The sequence below is a fragment of the Schistocerca nitens genome, chromosome 6, assembly GCF_023898315.1.
Source record: "Schistocerca nitens isolate TAMUIC-IGC-003100 chromosome 6, iqSchNite1.1, whole genome shotgun sequence".
NCBI classification, from domain to species: domain Eukaryota; kingdom Metazoa; phylum Arthropoda; class Insecta; order Orthoptera; family Acrididae; genus Schistocerca; species Schistocerca nitens.
Window position 1 is genome coordinate 196,326,885 of NC_064619.1, and position 23,471 is coordinate 196,350,355.

Consider the following 23,471-nt stretch of genomic DNA (forward strand, 5'->3'; position numbering starts at 1 on the left):
ACAGGTGAAACTGTCGTTTATCGGCTACTGCATGGTGCGAAAATTGGTAATTGACCCTAAATAACGAAAAGTGTGAGGAGAGTACTGCTGTGCGGTGTGGGATCCTTACCAGGTAGGATTAACGGTGTACATCGAGAAAGTTCAAAGAAGAACAGCACGTTATGTGTTATGGAAAAATAGGGGAGAGAGTGTCACGGACATCATAAAGGATTTGGGATGGACATTACTAAAACAAAGGCGTTTCTCGTAGCGGCGGGAACTTCTCACGAAATTTTTATAACAAACTTTCCTCTCCGAATAAGAAAATCGACGTCAGCCAACGTAAGGAGAAATCAAAACAGACTAATGGAAATCGGAGCTCGCACGGAAAGGTATAGGTGTTCGTTTTGTCCTCGAGCTGCTACATAATAGAGAATTATTGTGAAGGTGATCTGATGAACCCTCTGCCAGGCACTTAAGTGTGATTTGCAGAGTAGCCATGTAGATATAGATGTAGATACTGTAATTGTAAGTCACGACGCTTGGATGTGCCCCTGCTCCGAACAGCTCTGGGCGCTATAGTGCGAAGCACCTGATCGCACATCAACGCCAGATTGTAATTATTTGTGGTTTGGGAAGAATGATAAAGGGACCCTGTGATGGAATACCTGCACAGAAAAGCAGAATGCGACAGCAGTGAGAACTTTTAGCGTACTAGATGCTGTTGTGTACAGATAATTTCTCACAGCTAGGATAAATAACAGTAAGCTGCTACTCTTGATTACTCTATTCAGAATAGTGACGCTACCAGCTTCAAATCAACAAGTTCATTTTCGGACAGGTAGCCACATGTAAATCAACTTTTCTTAAGTTTTGTTGATGATGAGAAGTCAGCAGTTTTTTTACAGTAGTTCAAGTTTCTTGCAATGGTGATGCTCTAAGGAGTGGTATCAGAAAAAGCAATATTTGTTGATAGGTCTAATGACGAATTGTACAAAAATATTAGCGTGGTAAATAAATTATTTCATATGCTACACTCCTGGAAATTGAAATAAGAACACTGTGAATTCATTGTCCCAGGAAGGGGAAACTTTATTGACACATTCCTGGGGTCAGATACATCACATGATCACACTGACAGAACCACAGGCACATAGACACAGGCAACAGAGCATGCACAATGTCGGCACTAGTACAGTGTATATCCACCTTTCGCAGCAATGCAGGCCGCTATTCTCCCATGGAGACGATCGTAGAGATGCTGGATGTAGTCCTGTGGAACGGTTTGCCATGCCATTTCCACCTGGCGCCTCAGTTGGACCAGCGTTCGTGCTGGACGTGCAGACCGCGTGAGACGACGCTTCATCCAGTCCCAAACATGCTCAATGGGGGACAGATCCGGAGATCTTGCTGGCCAGGGTAGTTGACTTACACCTTCTAGAGCACGTTGGGTGGCACGGGATACATGCGGACGTGCTGTTGAAACAGCTAGTTCCCTTGCCGGTCTAGGAATGGTAGAACGATGGGTTCGATGACGGTTTGGATGTACCGTGCACTATTCAGTGTCCCCTCGACGATCACCAGTGGTGTACGGCCAGTGTAGGAGATCGCTCCCCACACCATGATGCTGGGTGTTGGCCCTGTGTGCCTCGGTCGTATGCAGTCCTGATTGTGGCGCTCACCTGCACGGCGCCAAACACGCATACGACCATCATTGGCACCAAGGCAGAAGCGACTCTCATCGCTGAAGACGACACGTCTCCATTCGTCCCTCCATTCACGCCTGTCGCGACACCACTGGTGGCGGGCTGCACGATGTTGGGGCGTGAGCGGAAGACGGCCTAACGGTGTGCGGGACCGTAGCCCAGCTTCATGGAGACGGTTGCGAATGGTCCTCGCCGATACCCCAGGAGCAACAGTGTCCCTAATTTGCTGGGAAGTGGCGGTGCGGTCCCCTACGGCACTGCGTAGGATCCTACGATCTTGGCGTGCATCCGTGCGTCGCTGCGGTCCGGTCCCAGGTCGACGGGCACGTGCACCTTCCGCCGACCACTGGCGACAACATCGATGTACTGTGGAGACCTCACGCCCCACGTGTTGAGCAATTCGGCGGTACGTCCACCCGGCCTCCCGCATGCCCACTATACGCCCTCGCTCAAAGTCCGTCAACTGCACATACGGTTCACGTCCACGCTGTCGCGGCATGCTACCAGTGTTAAAGACTGCGATGGAGCTCCGTATGCCACGGCAAACTGGCTGACACTGACGGCGGCGGTGCACAAATGCTGCGCAGCTAGCGCCATTCGACGGCCAACACCGCGGTTCCTGGTGTGTCCGCTGTGCCGTACGTGTGATCATTGCTTGTACAGCCCTCTCGCAGTGTCCGGAGCAAGTATGGTGGGTCTGACACACCGGTGTCAATGTGTTCTTTTTTCCATTTCCAGGAGTGTATTTACGTTAAAAATCCTGTGTCCCTTCTGTGCGACAATAAGTAATATTGCAAAGCTTAATTTCCCACGGAAAAATAAAAACGAACGACTTGTTCCCTCCACTTTTTTTAACATATACTCAATGTGGGAGCAGCAACACGCCTCAAGAAAGCATGGAGAGTATCGGTGATTGACGCGTGCTTTTGAAGTACCCTGTTGGTGTGAAAACTAATGAATATTCATGGACATCTGGAACGGCTGCTGGTTTCTCTGGACGGGTCCATTTACTATCATCATTTCGGGGTTAAAAAATGTTATCTCATGACGGAATAAGAGTTTAGCTGTTACGAGACCACTGTGTGTGTGTGTGTGTGTGTGTGTGTGTGTGCGTCATGGAAGGTGTACATCAAGCAGAGAACGTCGCTAAATCAGCAGACGGGGTACGAGCGGATTGTCCACTACTGCTGCTCCACTTACGTCAGACCTTATTCGTTCTTCCAGTTCATACGTGTCCCCTCTAATCATTTACAACGACTATATGGTATAATGATCATCTTTTGTAGTGTACGCCTTTACCCACTCCAGGCCACTGTATAATGCTTAAGTTTTAAATTTCATGTTCAAGAAATCGTTCACACAGCAGAGTCGTACAAACGTACCGTCATCTGACCATCGGACAGGCTCCCGTATGGACGATATACTGGTAAGCACCTCTGCCGTAGAGAAACAACTTGAAGATTTGAAAGCAAATAAATCACCAGGTCCGGGTGGAATCCAAGTCCGATTTTTACAAAGAGTACTCTACGGCACTGGGCCCTTACGCAGCTTGCATTTATTACGAATCTCTCGCCCAACACAAAGTCCCAAGCGCCGGGAAAAAGTCGCAAGTCACTCCAGTATATAAGAAGAGTAAAAGAACGGATCCACAGAATTACAGACCGATAGCTCTAACTACCGTCTACTGCAGAATCTTTAAACATATTCTCAGTTCGATTATATAAGTTTTCTTGAGACTGGTAATCAGCAGGGTTTTAGAAAGCATCGCTCGTGCGATACTCAGCTTGGTCTTTTCTCACATGATATACTGCGAACTATGGATCAAGGGCAACAGGCAGATTCCATATTTCTAGATTTCCGGAAAGCATTTGACACGGTGCCCCATTGCACGCTGTTAACGAAGATACGAGCATATGGAATAAGTTCGCAGATATGTGAGTGGCTCGAAGACTTCTTAAATAATAGAATCCAGTTTGTTGTCCTCGACGGCGAGTGTTCGTCAGAGACAAGGGTTTCGTCCGGAATGCACATCGGAAGTGTGATAGAACTGCTGATGCTCTCTATATACATAAAAGATTTGGCGGACAGGGTGGGCAGCAATCTGCGGTTATTTGCTGATGATGTGGTGTACGGTACGGTGTCGAAGTTGTGTGACTGTAGGAAGATACAAGACGACTTAGACAAAGTTTCCTGTTGGTGTGAAGAATGGCAACTAGGCCTAAATGTGGCCAAATATAAGTTAAAGCGGATGAGTAGGAAGAACAAACCTGTAATGTTCGGATACAGTATTACTAGTGTCCTGCTTGAAACAGTGAAGTCGTTTAAATATCTGGTCGTAGCGCTGCAAAGCGATATGAGATGGAACGAGCATGCGAGAACTATGGTAGGGAAGCCCGCCCGGTTAGCCGTGTGGTCTAACGCACGGCTTTCCGGATTGGGAAGGAGCGCCTGGTCCCCGGCACGATCCGCCCGGCGGACTTGTGTCGAGGTCCGGTGAGGCGGTTTTCCATCTGTCTCGGCGAATGCGGGCTGGTTCCCCTTATTCCGCCTCAGCTACACTATGTCGGCGATTGCTACGCAAACAAGTTCTCCACGTACGCGTACACCACCATTACTCTACCACGCAAACATAGAGGTTATACTCGTCTGATGTGAGACGTTCCCTTGGGGGGGGGGGGGGGGGGTGTCCACCGGGCGCCGAACCGCACAATAACCCTGAAAGAGTTGTTCGGTGTGGGGCGGCGGAGGGGTGAAGTGGACTGCGGTAGTCGTCGTGGGGTTGTGGACACTGCGGCTGCGGTAGGGACGGAGCCTCTCCGTCGTTTCTAGGCCCACCGGTTATCATACAATACAATACAATACAATGGTAGGGAAGCCGAATGATCGACTTGTTTATGGGGGGAATTTTAGGAAAGAGTGGTTCACCTGTAATGGATGCCGCCTATAGTATGCTGGTGCCACTTATTCTTGAATACTGCTCGAGTGTTTGGGATTCGCACCAGGTCGGATTAAAGAAATAAATCGAAGCAATTGAGGGGCGCGCTGCTAGATTTGTTACCGGTGGGTTCGAACAACACTTAAAGTGTTACAGAGATGCTTCAGGAACGTAAATGGGAATCCCTGGAGGGAATGCGACGTTGTTTTCCAGAAACTCTCTTGACAAAACTTGGAGAACCGGCATTTGGAGCTGACTGCCGAACGATTCTACAAAATACATTGCTCGTAAGGACACCAAGATAAGATACGAGAAAATAGGGCTCATATGGAGGCAAATAGACAGTCGCATTTCTCTCGCACTGTTTGCGAGTGAAACAGGAAAGGAAATGATTAGTAGTAGTACAGGGTACTCTCTGCCACGCACCATGCGGTGACTTTCGGAGTATCTCTCTAGATGTAGATGTAGAATCCAATTGGCTCTTGAAGGTTTTATTTGATGCCAACGACAGAGAAGAAGGGTCAGTGTAACGAGGGAGTCTCGACTCCAGCTGAGATGAAGACAACCCGATGATGAAAATATCCCCATTTTTTAAACTTATAGAACGTGACAGTTACGAAGGAAATATAAAGTATGATGACCGGTCTGCTTTGAGGTCACCGAAGACTCAATAAACCCCCGCTATTGCAGTCTTCAGTTCAGAAACAGGTTAGATGCATATCTCCACGCTTGTCTGCTCTGTGCAAGTGTCTTCATCTCACCTTAACCACTGCGATCTACATGCATTTCATCCTGATTTCTGTAATGTTGCCTCCCTGCCGTCTACCCCTCCATCCCCCACGCACACACACTTTCTCCCATTACGAAACTGAGGATTCTTTGATGTCTTAGATCTGTCTTGTCAACGGACACCTTCTTTCAGTCGAACTGTGCAACAAAATTTTCTTATCTCCAATTCAGTTCATTATTTCTTCATAAGTAAACCGATCTACCCTTGCATTCTTTAGTATTCTTCTGCAGCATTACATTTCAAAAGCTTCCGTTGTGTGGTAGTCTGAAGTGCTACTGTTCACTTTCACTTCCGCACAAGGCTTCATTGCAGATAAATACCTACAGAAAAGGTTTTCATATTTTGTTGGTTAGTTAATTAGTTACATGTTCCCTATACCATTTAAATGATTCTTTTTATCGAAGAGAGTCAGTTTCAGGATATGTATACATCATTAGTGGTAACATTAATGAACCCGTCACTATTTTATTCCTACTCATATAGCTATACTTAACAACAAGTACTTCTTTTGTTAAAAATATCTCTCTTTTATTTCTTACATTTGCCAGCCTGGAATTTACACTGTCCTACATTATAAATTGTCGGCTATTACGCTGCTCAAATATACAAACTCCTCCTTTTAATGTCTCATTTCCTAATGTAATTTCCTGGTTTAATTCAACTATGTTCCATTATTCTTGTTCTGCTTTTGGTGATGTTAGTATTACAGTACCTTTCCAAAATACTATGTATTCCGTTCAACTGCTCTTCAAACTCCTTTATCGTCTCTGACAGAATTACGATACCACCCACAAATCTTAAAGATTTTCTTACTTCTCCCTGAACTTAACTTTCCAGATATCTCTTTGGTCTCCTATACTGCTGCCTCAATCTACAGAGTGTGGAAGGAACACACAGAAAATGTTGTGGGGAAGGCTAACCAAAGACTGCGTTTTATTGGCAGTACACTTACAAAATGTAACAGACCTACTAAGGAGACTGCCTACACACTGTTGCGCGTTGTGGGATCCTTACCAGATAGAACTGACGGAGTACATCGAAAAAGTTCAAAGAAAGGCAGCACGTTTTGTATTATCGCGAAATATGGGAGAGAGTGTCACAGAAATGATACAGAATTTGCGATGGACATCATTAAAAGAAAGGCGTTTTTCGTTGTGACGGAATCGTCTCACGAAATTCCAATCACCAACTTTCTCCTCCGAATGCGAAAATATTTTGTTGACACCGATTTACATAGGGAGCAACGATCACCAAAATAAAATAAGGGAAGTCAGAGCTCGTACAGAAAGATATAGGTGCTCATTCTTCCCGCGCGCTATACGAGATTGGAATAATAGAGAATTGTGAAGGTGGTTCGATGAACCCTCTGCCACGCACTTAAATCTGATTTGCAGAGTATCCATGTAGATGTAGATGAAAATGCGCTACAAACCGGCATCATGGGTTTCCTTTTACATCGTTTCGTTCTTAGCAATGCAGTCTGATTTCTATACAGATTGCAGGCAACCCTTCGCTCACTATATTTTATCCCTGTCACCTCCAGAATTTTAAAGAAATTATTCGAGTCAACAATTTTATAAGCTTTGTCTAAGTCTAAAAATGCTATAAATGTATTTTTACCTTTCTTCGGCCTATTTTCCAAGACATGTCGTAAGGTGTCAGGTCAGTTCTGCCTAACGTGTTTCTGAATTTTCGAACAATGTTATAAGCTTTGTCCAATTCTAAAATGCTATAAACATAGTTTCGTTTTTTTCCACCCTATCTTCTAACATATCTCGTAAGGTCAGCTCTGCCTAGCGTGTTCCTACATTTCTCTAGAACCCAAACTGATCTTCACCGAATTCAATTTTTACCAAATTGTGCATTCATTTTTTAAAAAAATGTCGTTATTTTGCAGCTATGATTTACTAAACTCATCGTTGGTAATATTTACAATTGATAGCACTCGTCTTCTATTGACCTGGAATGCATTCTCATGGTATTTCTCCCGTCTCATATATCCTGTGTACCACATGGAATAGTTCTGTCATTTCCCGAGAATTGTCGTCTATTCAAGGTGGCTCGTTTTTGCTTACATCTTTCAATCCTCTACCTCATTTTTCTCGCAATATCATGTCTCATCTTTTCTTTATCTACTTTCTGTTCAGTTTACATAAAATTTTCCTCCAGTTCGTTTTCTCCGAACAGCATTTCCATACATTCCTCTCACATTTAAGCCTTCCCATCTTTGCTCACTATTGACTTGCCATCTGAGCTCGGAGTATTAAGGAGTGATTGTATCACGCAGATGGAGAGGGCTGCATATTTCTGGACTGGAAACCCAAAGAGTATGTGTGAACTCGTCCTGGACAGAATGTCCCCCGCACTTCACATTCTTCGGAACTACAAATCTCAGTGAGAGAATAAAGTTCCGAATGTCGTTGTGCACAGGGCGCCAAGTGGATGCACACAATGCATTGCTCACAGTAAAGGGCAGACTCCTCGCAAACATATGGCATGTTTGGGTTAGTAAAAATTCCATACAAAGCTGGCTTTCGTTATCAATCGAGCATTCTGTTTTCTGTTGTCATGTTTATGTTTATGGCAGGGAGTTAATGTTCTATGGAGTAAAGAAGCTCGATATACTTTACGCGTTCGAAACGGACAGCTCGTGTCCCAGTACTAATTGATAAAATACCTACGATTCTGCCTCGTAGCATTGTAGAATTTCTACATTATACGGTGTAGGGAACTGGTACGGTACCTTTGGACTTGGCGGCCTCGTAGTCCGGCTTGCAGACGAGTTTGCGGTCCTCCATGAGGTAGAACTCGTCCCCCGTGTTGAGCTGCCGGCTGCACATGACGCAGGAGAAGCACTGTAGGTGGTACACGTGCTCCTGCGCGCGTCGCACCACCTGCGTGGGGGGGATTCCCTGCTCGCAGCCCGCGCACTTGGTCCCGTAGCGCCTGGAACATGCGGCCGCGCCTCTAAGCTAAACGTCGCTGCCGCCGTAACAAACTGACACAGGCAATTGCAGTACACTGAATCTGTAAAAAATTGAGGGGAAGGATTTCCTAGTCGCAGTCCGCGCCGTTGGTAGGTCTGCTGTGTCGCCTGTAATACTCGGCCGCCCCTTTAATCTAATTGTTGCTACCACCTTAACAAGCTGACGCAGGCAGCTGCAATACACTGAGACTGTAAACAACTGAGGGAAGGATTCCCAGCTCGCAGCCTGCGTACTTGGTCCTGGAGCGCCTGAAATACTCATATATGACTGCACCTCTTGCCTTAAAAGCTGACAGCCGGCCGCTGTGGCCGAGCGGTTCTAGGCGCTTCAGTCCGGAACCGCGCGACTGCTACGGTCGCAGGTTCGAATCCTGCCTCGGGCATGGATGTGTGTGATGTCCTTAGGTTAGTTAGGTTTAAGTAGTTTTAAGTCTAGGGGACTGATGACCTAAGACGTTAAGTCCCATAGTGCTCAGAGCCATTTGATCCATTTAAAAGCTGACACAGGGAGCTGGAATACACTGAAACTGTATAGGGAGGGATTCCCTTATTGCTGCCGTAACAAGCTGACTGACGAAATAGCAATACTGTACCAGTGACACTGTAAACAACTGTGGAGGAGTGGGGAGGGAGGGAGGGACGGGAGGGGAACGATTCCTTGATCGCAACCGGCGCACTTTGTCCCGTAGTGCCTGGAGACTGTGGTTGCTCCACTAAGCTAAAAGTCACTGCCACTGAAATATGCTTACACAGGAAATTCCAATACATTGGAACTGTAGGCATCTGAGAGCCGGAGGGTGGGTGGGGGAGAGGGATTTTGCCAGCTCAAAGCCCGCACATTTGGTCCTGTAGGACATAGACCTCGTCGCTGCACTCCTAAGCTAAGTGCTTTGCTGGTGTAACAAGCTGAAATAGGTATTTGCAATACAGTGAAACCGTAAAAATGGGGAGGGGAGAAGATATCCTGTTCATAGCTCGCGCACTTTGGCTGTAGCGTCTGGAATACGTGGACTCACTTCTAAAATTAATGTCGCTTCTGTGGTAACAAACTGAAACAGGAAACTGAAGTACACTGAATGTAAACAAATGCCCGCAGACCGTGCATTTGGTCCTGTAGTGCCGAAACAGATGGCTGCACCACTAACCTAACGATCCCTGCTGCTGTAATAAACTGACACAGGCAACTGTAAGACACTGAAACCGTGGGCACATAGCTGACAGGTAGCATTGCCTGTTTTGGAGAAAATAATTTTTGTTAGAGATGTGGAAATATATGTGGAATTGCATCAAGCGAGTTTTGAAGTGCGTTGATTAAGCCGTATATAACTAACAACGATGAGCACAATCAAATAAACGTACGAGAGAGAGAAAAAAAGTCAGCGTTATTTGAAGCTACTGCGAGCGTAAGCATGATCTTTTCTATTTACTTCCATTCAGCTCCACAGTGCACTGATACTCAGTTTTCGTTAGAAGAAAGTCTAAGCCAGCGGTGATACACAATGTAACATACATACTAACTGCTCAGAAAGGTCATTCAAGGCACAAATTTTCAAAGCGCGTTTCATCTAAAGTAGACGGAAAGTTCCAATGTATGACCTAGGTCGTGGATTTATCGGGTCGGTCGAAATGCTACAGGTTGCCTGTGAAAACGACTATTGTCAATGTGATGGATTAGAATGTCTACAAACTACTCAAGATGGAGATATAGAAGAAAGGGCAACAGTTGGTCATCGAGGTCTTCGGAAAAAAGCCCTGGCTCATGTTCACGGTAAGTGAAAGAGTGAGCGGAAGTCATGATACGAAAAACACGACCGAAACATCACAGAGCCACCTCCGACCTGAACTGCACCCCCCACACACGGCAGGTTGAGCCGCTCATTGGGCCACCGCTGCACTACACACCTTACCTTTGAAAAAGAGACGAAATCGCGACTAGTTTAACCACACTACACGCCTCCAGCCTGCTACAGTCCATTTTCTGTGTTGTCTGGACCATTGAAGACGTGCAGCTTTATGCTCCGTTGTGAGCAATGGTCTTTTGCGAGGTGCCCGACTCCAAACGTTCACTGCAAGCAGTTCCCTTCGCCTTGTTCATTCAGAAACTAGTTGGGATGTACCTGCATTAATTGACAGGAGGAATTCCTGTCTGGTCTGAAAACTGTTGTAACTGACAAGGTGTGACGACTGTCTCTGTATCTACCGCTTAGAAGTTTTTACCACCACTGTACTTACTACATATTTTATGATTGCGAATGGTCCACCATTCCTTGTAGATGCGTTGGCGAGTCCGCTCTGATACACCAACAAACCTGGCAACTTTATTCACGTTTTACCCATCGGAACGTCAAAAAACGACGCTTGCTTTCTGTCATCCTGTCACATCTCTGTGTCGACCTACCGTACAATGCAGATTTCCTAAAACCTGCAGGCACTTGCACACTACTCCACTACTATGACATACCCCGCGGTTGAAGGTCATATGACCAACTAGTACCAGCCATACACCATCTAAACGCTCCAATGTGATCATTGTGCTTTTTAACCCATTGAGTAGCTGCGGTTTTTGCCTTAAACCGACATTTCATTAATTTTAGTTTTAAAGTACCAGAGCCTTAAGCATGAAACCACCAAGGCTGTTGCAAGACAGAGACATCTAGTGGTACACTGACGTACTTCTACGAATGTGGTGCATTGTAGCGTTGAAAACAACAGTTGACGTGCAGACTGTGCTACGTGACACTAGGAGATCGTGACTTGCGGCTTTTTTCTTATAGTGGCCATACTGAGGAGATCTTTGATAGTGAATCTACGTATATCTAAAGTTACTGCAACATAAATTTGAGTTTGCACTACTGCTTTTATGAGATGTTTCTAATTAAAACCACTAGAACACTACGTAGTTTTCATATAAAATTTATTAATTCAAAATCGTTCAAATGGCTCTGAGCACTATGGGACTTAACATCTGAGGTCATCAGTTCCCTAGAACTTAGAACTACTTAAACCTAACTAACCTAAGGACATCACACACATCCATTCCCGAGGCAGGATTCGAACCTGCGATCGTAGCGGTCGCGCGGTTCCAGACTGAAGCGCCTAGAACCACTCGGCCACTCCGGCCAGCATTTATTAATTATTAGGACCGTTTTGCATGTTGTTTAGCACTAGAATTTGTTTCTGGCATTGTGAGCTCATAGAAGTTTCGAAATTTGGGATTGCATTTTGGAAAAATGAGAATTTTCTTTCAAATATGTCACATGAGTTGAGGGTGGTTGAAAACTGTATTCCCTAGCGATATCAAAGTGAAACCACATCCTTGTTTACTTTTGTCAATTTCTTCTTGTTGTAGTGTCGCTATTTTTTAGTTATATTAATAAGTGGTAAGGAAGCGACCATGGGGTATTGCAACAGCGGCTACAGGCTGGTAGTTGCAGTGTGGCGACATGTGGGTCAGAATAACATGTATGCAGGGAGGTAGTGAGACGGTCCAGTTGCTCTCTGCAGAGAACTGCACCACTCACCAGTAATAGCCGTAGCCAGCGGGTCAGTGTCACCACACCAGCGCATGACTCTCGTTATGGGCCACGTGACTAGGTGCCATGTTTTGGTGAAGTAAATGCGCAGAAAAGACATATAAATAGGTCTGAATTTTGAGGTAGGGGCATTTCGGACTCCAGCAGAACCACCACGAACCAGGGCCACGCCAGGTGACGAGACGACTAGGCATCGCAAGTAACTGCCACGAGTTCGAGTCCAGGTGGGACCAGCCGGCGCCAGCACTGAGTTCGTTGTGGGACTCGGTGTCTCAACACCGCTGACCTGCCGTAGGAGTCAGCTGTTGTCCGACTCCTGCCAGAGGAAAGCGGGTCGTGTCCCAGGCATAGCAGTCACCACTCGCCTCCGCGGTGAAGGCTTGCGGGGCCGAGCCTGAGAGGAGGAGTCGTTCACCGAATGGAACGCCGTCGGAGCACCACACGCAGCGCCTCTGACGTCACGGCAGTCGACTACTGGAGCCGCATATCGTCCTCCGGCCAAAGTCAGACAGCACTGCGGGTTGCCTACGTGAGCGTGTCTGTCTCTTACCAACTGGCCACGAGCCAAAGCCTGTCAGCGTCAAAGGGGCGAGGTATGTTTGCCTCATGGATCAGTTTGTAATGTAAGTATGATAAACTATTTTCTTTTAGTCGGCATGTATCCATTGGGCCTCCCGGCCCGTTGTTATCACCACTCACCCTACCGAGTGTTCAGAGGGTTAAGCGAGTGACTAACCTTTAGTCCGGTGAGATTATCAGTTTGGTTTTGACAAATTTTCAATAAATTGTTCCTTTAAGTATACTCCACACATACCTGAGGCTTGTATTGTGTGTATTGAACCGGGGACCTAGAAACGACAGAGAGGCCTCGTCCCGCCGTATTCCTCAGTGGTTCACAACCCCACAACAGGCCACAGCAGTCCACACACCTCACCGCCGCCCCCCACCGAACCCATGGTTATTGTGCGGTTCGGCTCCCGTGGACACCACCCCTCTCTCGCCCCTCCCCCCTCCCCCTCCGGGAACGTCTCATATCAGACGAGTGTAACCCCATTGTTCAATGTTTGCGTGGTAGAGGAATTACAATGTACGCGTATGAGGAGACAGTGTCTGCACAGTAATCGCCGACGTAGTGTAACTGAGGCGGAATAAGGGGAACCAGCCCGCATTCGCCGAGGCAGATGGAAAACCGCCTTAAAAACCATCCACAGGCTGGCCGGCACACCGGACTTTGCCACTAATCCGCCGGGGACCGGCACACCTTCCCGCTCGGGAGGCAGCGCGTTAGACTGCGCGGCTAGCCGGGCGGGCTACCTGAGGATCAGTCTTACTTCCCAGTCCACCACCATAAATGGACGGTGAAGCTTTGACAATGTTAGTCACTCGTGCTGGTGAAACGTCAGAAAAATCATGAAACAAACGTCGGTCGAAGAACTCTGGAAAGAAGGCAACACGCAGTTTTGTTTACTTCATTTATTAGTAGCGAATTGCGAAATCTTTATACAAGAGAGACGGAAGCTATTAAACACTTCATGTTGTTACAGTCTTTTGGTGCAAAAGCTGTGTGCGAGACGTACGCGATTCTAACAACATATAGGTTACTTTCAAGGTTAGGCATCAAGATATCGGTATTTTGGTAAAATTATCCGTTTGAAAACGGAGACTTTTTTCATGGAGCACCGTTCTTAAGTGTCCACCAGTGAATTATCAAAATTGAATCAATAGTACTTATATGGTGATTTGTGCCAGCCGCTGTGACCGAGTGGTTCTAGGCGCTTCAGTCCGGAACCACGCTGCTGCTACGGTCGGAGGTTCGAACCCTGCGTCGGGCACGGATGTGTGTGATGCCCTTAGGTTAGTTAGGTTTAAGTACTTCTAAGTCTAGGGGACTGTTCAGATGTTAAGTCCCATAGTGTTTAGAGCCTATTGTCATTTGCACTGAAGTGGCATGTAACGGAGTGCATAATTCAGGGAGTAAATCGCTTTTGTATGTGTTTATATTGCGAACACAGAATTACACAGCCTTACTCGTGGCAATCATACCCAGAACTGTGAACGCTATGGTAGAATTGCCCGTTTTTCTATTTTGCTCAGCGTAAGGTGCGCTCGTGTGTGTGCGTCTGTGTTTATCGGTGACATATGGTTGATAACGATAAATGCTTTTACATTGTAGAGTTGTGTTATGTTTGTTAGTTATGGATCTTTACTAAAGTGAAAGGATCCATAAAACACTGTGGAGAGGGCTGAGTTTTAATCCAGGGAATTTGTGCTGTCTGTCGATGAGCATTTAAACATGTGCAGTTCACGGTCGCATAAATGCCGCTGATGCGTATTTCTTCGTGTCTCACGTTTCGAACTATCTATATAGGGCTAAGGCCACCGTCGCACTGTGTGTTCGCATCCTCTTTTGCAGACGTGAATTTATTCTGCCTATATATATAATTTTGATTAGCCAGTAAGCACTCATTACATAGCAGTTCAGCATTTCTGAACATTATTTCCCTGGTATCATTTTATGTCGCTGCACCTTCATTGACTTTATGCCCCTAGTCTTCATTAGTTCCATTTAAGAAAATATGTCTGGGAAAAACCTACATTAGTAACATTTGTATCTCATTTTAAGAATCACTGGTAACAATGACAGTTCGAGGGACGCCGGGAGGTGTGCTCTCGTAGCCTGATAATCCTCTTTTTGCGAGATGATGTTCTTTCTTGCCTGCTTGCTGAGATAAATTGGGGAGATATTTCTCCTTATGCAAGTCATTGTTTGTTTTACTTCCCCTTGGCATATTTCAGCACTTTTTGTGCTATCTTCAGTGGGATTTTTCTTTTAATTTTTCATTCTTACATGATGTAATAAGTTGTTTTTATGTTGGTAGCTTTACAACTATCACCCATTTTACTGTCACGATTTTTGGTTCTCTAGCCTTATTTCCCCTTATTTTCGAAGTGTGAAGATCCTTATTTTCTTTATAAAGAAAGTTCCACAGGCATTTTTGTTTATTTTGGCGCAAAATTCGCGAAAAGCAGTGAAAACTGCTGCACATTCCAGTGTGACACAAATTTCCATTAGTCACGACATGTTCATTTAATATTTCGGTAAACGAAGTTAAGGTATGAAACTCGCAAAATGTAAATTAGAAGGCCGTGAAATTAGTAAATACAAGATTCTCACACCTTACAAACAGCAATATTTCACAGTGGAAAGTAGATATCAATCCTGAAAGTAGTCCTTTATGAAATTAACATCATGGAAAAAATAAAATGTTTTCTGATCAGATCTACACAGTCCAATTTTCTGAATGAATATTCCTTGTAAAAACGAATATGTAATTATAGAAGAAAGAGTGATTTTCAAGATGTAAAGCATGAACGTAACTCTATAGCTGTATATCGCGCAACGTTTTTTATATAAAACTTTCTTGACAGCAACATATTTTTCACAACCCATCTGCTATCGGGAGGATAAGTCCGCTGGATCTTGCGAAAAAAAGAAAAGAAACAAAAATGAGAACACAGTTTGCATTAGACTGGCTGCCTTCCGATACCGCTTACTCAGGCCTATAAAGTCAGCTGTCCTCGCACCAGCAACCTATTACGCACGGGTTTCAAAGGGTGATTCGTCTTTGACCACTGTTAGGTTTGAGACGAATGACCTGTAGTCGGTGTCACTGTGGCCGCAGTCTAACGACCGCAGCAGAAAGACCATAAAATTGAAATGAAGTAGTAGACAAACCGGCATTGATCGAATGCCTACGATTATCGTATATAGCTGGTATTCCTAGGACATACTGAGTCTCACCTTTATTGGTGATAATGACATAGGCCGAAGCAGTGAATTAAAAATTGTAGCAACACCAGGATTCGATCCTGGGCCTCCGCCAGACTAGGTAAATGCACTATCAGATGCACCACTCTGGCACTACATACACCAGAGCTAGACACACTACCCTAGTATGTCTCCCTCACCGATACAAATTCGAACTCATACTTTAGCCCATTGCTGTTCCCCTTCTTAGGTCTGAAACTCAGAGGAAGTAAATTAGCTGGCTGTGAAATTACTATATACAATATGCGCACACCTGACAAATGGCGAGATTTCACAATGGAAAGTAGATATCAATGTATGATGTATATGATTAATATATCACCTACACACCTGAGGTACTGGCAGGGTGAACACCATTGGCTCATTGCGAAGGTGCTATTTCAGTATTGGAGAACCTTGGCAATACTGATGCGGGTTTAGAAGGGGAATAGCAACGGTCTGTGGCGTGATTTGGAATTTGTGTGAGGGCGGGAAGAGGGGGGGGGGGCGGGTAGACGTACTAGGGTAGTTCAAATGTATGTGAAATCTTATGGGACTTAACTGCTAAGGTCATCAGTCCCTAAGCTTACACACTACTTAACCTAAATTATCCTAAGGACAAACACACACACCCATGCCCAAGGGAGGACTTGAACCTCCGCCAGGATCAGCCGCACAGTCCACGACTGCAGCGCCTGAGACCGCTCGGCTAATCCCGCGCGGCTACTAGCGTAGTACGTGCAGCGCCAGTGTTTCGTAAAGGATAGCGTACCTGCCAAGGATGCAGGAGACTTTGGTTCGAATCCCAGTAGCTGACCAAATTTTAATTCATTGCTTTCGCCTACATCATTATCCAATCATTATTGATCGGACCCTCACACAGGCGAGACAAACGGCGAAGAAACGGAAACAATTTCAAATTACCTTACTGTAAAAGTGAAGTCATGTGGCGTTGTCGACTATGAGACCACCCTAGTGTTTGTTCAGTCTCTTAATTGCAAGGCACAGTGGCGTCGTTAAAAAAAAGGTCGGAGATAATTTTTAACACTTTTGTCTCTCTAAGAGTATATCTGTCGCTTATTATCACAAACAGCCGTGGAGAAAGTTCATCTTCCAAATTTAAGTTTCTCAAAAATACGTGTCGAATCTGAATGTTCATTTTGTCTTCGCTCATTACTGAAAGTGATGCTTTAAGACAACCGAGCTGTGAAGTTATAATAAGTAGATTCATTACTGTGAAGAGAAGGCACATACATATTAGTCAATAAGATTGTTTGAATCACTTATTTTAATGTTTATTGTTCGGGAAAATATTGTATTCGAATCTCTACACAATTGTAACCTAAAGTCTCTTACCGTCTATCTGTCTGTACGTTCAGACTAATCTCCGGAACTACTATAGGAAATCTGATACGGTTTCCGCTAACAGCGTGCCTCCGTAGGTCTGAGGTCAGCGTGTCTGGTTGCTGTGCCGGGGATTCGGGTTCGATTCTAGGTCATGCCAAGGATTTTTCGTTTATAAGGGGATTGAAAATGAGATGCAGTCAGCCTCTTGATGCCAATTGAGGAGGTACTTGAGTGTGAAGTAGTGGTTCCTAGGTCTGGGAAACTGGCAACGGCAGGGAGAGAGCGGTGTGCTGGCCACAAGCCCCTCCATGCCGCATCCAATGACGCCATTGGCAGAGGGCGACACGGCGGCCGGTCGGTCCTGAATGGCTAGAAGAGGGAGCTTCCAGTACTAGAAAGCCTGATTCACGAGTGTGCACAATTTATTACCGCTACGCCACACAGGTCTGTCCATAAATATTTAGTGCTACCTGTCCGTAACCGGATGTGTCACTCGATACATATAAGTGAAACTTGCTTAGTTTTTACATTCCATTTGCTATCTTGAACTTACATAACAAACGTCTTTCATTTAATTACATGTTATTTTTAATCCATTTCTGAATGTACGTAAGACATAGCATTTTGGTCTTTTTTATAAGAAAATATAATTTTTCATAGAAATTGCAGTAGCTCAACAGAAAAACCCCTTTTTCATGTTGCACATTACGTTTTTTTATTTGACAGACGAGTTTCACATTAGTTACAAGGCGTAAACAGTGAGCACCCTGAAATATTAGACGATTTTTGAATTTGAGCACGTGGGTTACCGTCTGCACATGTACGTTATAGATTTAGAACAGTCCTCTGAAATTTTTTTAATAAGATGCAAAAATACTTAGAGATCAGCGCGTGTTTCATTATTTGTAAGCCTAACAACTTTCTCTACGTGGCAAACTGGATGAAAGTTTGCAGTTTTCCTTTCGGTCACTGTTTCCTAAACATAGCACTTTAACTGCCATTGTCTCTGTCTATTGTGCCATTTGTTTCCATAAGTGTTGCCATCTTTCTCAGTTTTTGCTTTCAGTTATTTTTTCTTTGACTATATGTGTGCTGATGTAAGTTCTGTGTATGTGTGTGTGTGTTTGTGTGTGTGTATGTACCTTCTGTACTTTGTTATTTATTTGTTTATTTTCATACACACACAGACAGAGAGAGAGAGAGAGAGAGAGAGAGAGAGAGACAGAGAGAGAGAGAGAGAATTTACATTAGCACGAACACATTCAAAGGAAAAATCAATTGAAAGCAAAAAGTGAGAAAATTGGCAACACTTACAGAAACAAGTGATACCCTAGACATAGAAAATGTCAGTTTCGAAAACACTGACCACAAGGTAAACTGCAAAGTCTCAATGAGTCTGCCACATGATAGAAAGCTGATCTGTAAGTACTTTTCCGTCTTATTAAACAACTTCAATGAACTGTTTTAAATCTATAACCTATATGTGCAAACGATAACCCGTATGTCCAAACTAAAAGAATCGTACAACATTTCAGGACACCCCACTGAAGATACAATATAACTAAGGCGAAACGCGTCTCGCTGCTCAAGTTAAATAAAAAATCTTAATGTGCAGCATGCAAAAGGTGTTTTTCTTTGGAACTACTGCAGTTTATATACAGTTGCTGCGGAAATGGTCACTACAAGAAAATAGTTCATAGCTATGTTAAGAAATCGTTTTGAGTACCTTCATGGTTTCAGTCCTTTTAATTTATTAAAGTATAAGTTGTATCGTAAATATTGTACAGCTAAATAGTAACCCTTAAATGTGTTACAGGCTTTCAATTCGAAGACAGCTTTCAAAGGTTACTTTTGCGCTTTTTGTCACAAAACTTCTCCTGGAGGGCCGGTACAGTAAGTTCAGCGATATTGTCAATAGAACATAAATATGCCCCTGTTTTTGAAATATGAACATAGCTTTGTATCTTTATTCATTATGTATTTTATTGTGATAGGTTTCCGTGGTCCCCTCTACAGCGAACGATGATCATACAACAAACAGCACTCAAAGTCATGAAATGGCGAAGCCCAATTCATTTGCTTAATAGGCTGCACTAGATGCATCACACATGATTAGGTGAAGTTTTCGATCTTTTTCTGGTGTTGATTTCCGTTGATAATGAGACCACCGTTTGTTGTAAGGGGGGGGGGGGGGTGGCTCTGATGACGGTACAGTGGACCACTAAAACCAGTTACATTCAAATAAATAATAAATACAGAGGCACAGTTGATGGTGTTAATCTTTTCTTCACGTAGAGGGTGTCAGCGGTATAAGAGCAGATATTGTGATCATTAGTACCTTAATATGTACCCACTTCAGTTTCCACAAAAATGTCTCATAATTTACTACCTGATATTTTCTGCACAGTCTTAACTGCACCACTAGGTGCACTACGCCGCCAGTATAGATTGGCCATTATGCGTCCACGTTTCTACACTTCAACACCTGACCTGCTGTTCAGGCGAAAATAAGCTTTAATGGCTTGCTCTTGTCACCAACTTAAAAATATACTACTGCTAATAGCTATATTTATTAGTCGCAAATGAAATACAGTAAATACCGATGTAAAGCTGTTCAGTACGTTGTCGTCAGACACCAGTAAAAATACACTACTGGCCATTAAAATTGCTACACCACGACGAGGACGTGCTACAGACGCGAAATTTAACCGACAGGAAGAAGATGCTGTGATATACAAATGATTAGCTTTTCAAAGCATTCACACAAGGTTGGCGCCGGTGGCGACACCTACAACGTGCTGACATGAGGAAAGTTTCCAACCGATTTCTCATACACAAACAACAGTTTACCGGGGTTGCCTGGTGAAACGTTGTTGTGATGCCTCGTGAAAGGAGGAGAAATGCGTACCATCACGTTTCCGACTTTGATAAAGGTCGGATTGTAGCCTATCGCGATCGCAGTTTACAGTATCGCGACATTGCTGCTCGCGATGGTCGAGATCCATTGATTGTTAGCAGAATATGGAATCGGTGGGTTCAGGAGGGTAATACGGAACGCCGTGCTGGTTCCCAACGGCCTCGTATCACTAGCAGTCGACATGACAGGCGTCTTATCCGCATGGCTGTAACGGATCGTGCAGCCACGTCTCGATCCCTGAGTCAACAGATGGGGACGTTTGCAAGACAGCAACCATCTGCACGAACAGTTCGACGGCGTTTGCAGCAGCACGTACTGTCAGCTCGGAGACCATGGCTGCGGTTACCCTTGACGCTTCGTCACAGACAGGAGCGCCTGCGATGGTGTACTCAACGACGAACCTGGGTGCACAAATGGCAAAACGTCATTTTTTCGGATGAATCCAGGTTCTGTTTACAGCATTATGACGGTCGCATCTGTGTTTGGTGACATCGCGGTGAACGCACATTGGAAGCGTGTATTCGTCATCGCCATACTGGCGTATCACCCGGCTTGATGGTATGGAGTGCCATTGGTTACACGTCTCGGTCACCTCTTGTTCGCATTGACAACACTTTGAACAGCGGACGTTACATTTCAGATGTGTTCCGACCGTGGCTCTACCCTTCATTCGATCCTTGCGAAACCCTACATTTCAGCACGATAATGCACGACTGCAGGTGCTGTACGGGCCTTTCTGGATTCAGAAAATGTTCGACTGCTGCCCTCGCCAGCACATTCTCCAGATCTCTCACCAACTGAGAACGTCTGGTCAACGGTGACCAAGCAACTGGCTCGTCACAAAACGCCAGTCACTGCTCTCGATGTATTGTGGTATCGTGTTGAAGCTGCATGGGCAGTTGTACCTGTACACGCCATCAAAGCTCTGTTTGACTCAATGCCCAGGCGTATCAAGGCCGTTATTACGGGCAGAGGTGGTTGTTCTGGGTACTGATTTCTCAGGATCTATGCACCCAAATTGCGTGAAAATGTAATCACATGTCAGATTTAGTATAATATATTTGTCCAATGAATACCCGTTTATCATCTGTATTTCTTCTTGGTGTAGCAACTTTAATGGCCAGTAGTGTATCTGCACTTACAACCCTAATACGCTGTATGTTTATCAGCTGCTGCCCATTATCCATTTGTAGAGGAAAATACAAAAATAAATACGCCCCCGTCACAGTGTAGGTAGGTGTGATGTGAGCGTGTGGAGTTCTGTTCGTCATGTGGATGACGACGAGAGAACGAAAGGACAAGATGAAACCAGATGTCGGCTTGTAGCTGCTGTTTCCCAGTAGCACAGAGGACACTGCTGAGATTAATGCCCGTAACGGTCCACTTATATACATTTCTTTCCTCCCCTGTAAAGTCTTATTTCAGATGTAAACAAAAAATGTGTTAAATCCAAACTGCGATGGGAGAACGGCGGCAAGCGAAGAAAAATCTTTTATCATCGTTGTGCAAAAAACCTGTTTCGTGTCGTCAACTAACAACTTCTGAGCCACCATCCACCTTCCAGTTCCGGGGAAAGCCGCACTCGAAAGGGTGATGAACATGCGATGGAAGCGGAGAACAATGGACAAAACAGCACGCTGGCCACAAATCGTTATTGCACAGCCGATCAAAGAAACAACCTTTAAAATGTATTCGTCAATCTTTGTTTTGTAGCCATTTGGAACTACCGTATTGATGACTGCGCCAAGATAGGACAGTTACTTCGAGTAGTAATGTCTGTAATTACCTTTAAAGAATATATCGTTTTATTTGTTCTCAGTAGTTCATTTCCCTTATAAACCAAGTGAGATTATTTTGTTTCCTACTGAGCCAAATGCGCAATTTTAATTAATAATCGCTGAGTGCAATTATGAAGCTTATTTTTCTATAGTTTAACAGTTAATATTCTTTGAAGTTCAGGCACGTCCGTAAATGTCCAACTTTATTCATGTTATCAGGTATGTATTATAGGGCCCCTGTCATGATATGTATGCTGGTTAATTAATATTTCCAGAGTTGAATTGTTTGAAGCTTTAGTATTCAAATTCTACCTCAGGTTATAAACCTTACAGTAACTTTTACTAGAAAAGGGAACCGCTGCATGCATCTTCAGTACAATGTTACGTACCCTCGGTCTGTCAGACCCTATGGCAAAGCTTGGATTTGAATCGAGAACAATGTCAGTGATAATTTCCTCCGCCACTAGGATTCGGAGCTTCTACCTCCGAGTATAGCGCCGTGGCCCAAGTTTGTGCTAGAGGCCTCGACTACAGAGGCCGTTGGCCTGTTGCGACTGTTACGCCGCTCACTCGTCCAGGGGCGCATCAGTCAGGTAGGCTCAGACGTCTCCGCAGCCGTGTACTAATGCGGTGCACGCGCCGTGAATCAGCTGAACACGCGAGACGCAGCCGCTGCCTGTGCCGGCTGTCAGCTGTTGCTGTGGCGATGACAACAGTGGAGCCCCCCGCCGGCGCGCCAGCTGCGCACAAACAACACCTGACGCTCGCGGCCGGCGCTTTGTGCACGCGCGCCCGCTCGCCCTCTCGCGCTGTCTCTGCTCGCTGCGCACACCACCCCAGTCCGCACGGGGGGAGCCACCGAGAGGCTGGCGCCACTCCCTTCTGCGTCCGTCAGAACTACGAGAGGCACCGGTACCCATACCTGCATTGATTACCGAGAGCGCCACGTTGTCTTGTTATTACTACGTTCTCCGTCTGAGAACAGTTCCTCGTTTATACAGGGTGTTCCCATTAATATAACACCAAAACAAATATATTTGTGGTTGGTTGATTGATTTGGGGGGAGGAGACCAAACAGCGAGGTCATAGGTTCTATCGGACCAGGAAAGGATGGGGAAGTAAGTCGGCCGTGCCCTTTCAAGGGAACCATCCCGAAATTTACCTGCAGTGATTTAGGGAAATCACGGATAAACTAAATCTGGACGGCCAGAAAGCAGATGCGGGTTTGAACCGTCGTCCTCCCGACTGCAAGTCCAGTGTACTAACCACTGCGCCACATAGCTTGGTATATACACTAAAGATTAAAAAACTACAAACCCGCCTCAATTGCGAAAAAAGCACCTAGTGTTAACCTAGGTTTCGGCGTAGATAACTACACCTTCTTCAGAACAATAAAACCCACAAGTGCCTAAGAAGACCTTTGTCAATGATTAAAAGAACACCATAGCTATACATTTAAAAACGAAAAAAAGGAAAACACAAACAGTACATATGTACAAAGTCAAAACCACTACTTAACTTAATGGTGTACGCTCCACCTCACACCGGCCTATGTTCGATGGGCCATGACCCGCCATAAACTCGGCGGTCAGAGATTAAGGCAGCAAAGTTAAAGTTCTTATACATGGAGAGCCGTATGAAAAATTAAATAGTTAATAAGTTCGTTATTTGTCACTATTGGTGGGTGATAGT

The 23,471-nt window shown here is 44.9% G+C and overlaps 1 protein-coding gene across 1 annotated transcript in view; it reads right to left on the reverse strand.

Annotated features, from left to right (window-relative positions):
* The window catches only part of LOC126262625 (LIM/homeobox protein Lhx3), a 221,824-nt gene that overhangs the window by 146,466 nt on the left and 51,887 nt on the right, over positions 1-23,471 (reverse strand). Inside the window, exon 3 of the mRNA XM_049959383.1 lies at positions 8,154-8,356. Coding sequence (XP_049815340.1) covers positions 8,154-8,356 — 203 coding nt within the window. The remainder of the gene's footprint in view (positions 1-8,153; positions 8,357-23,471) is intronic.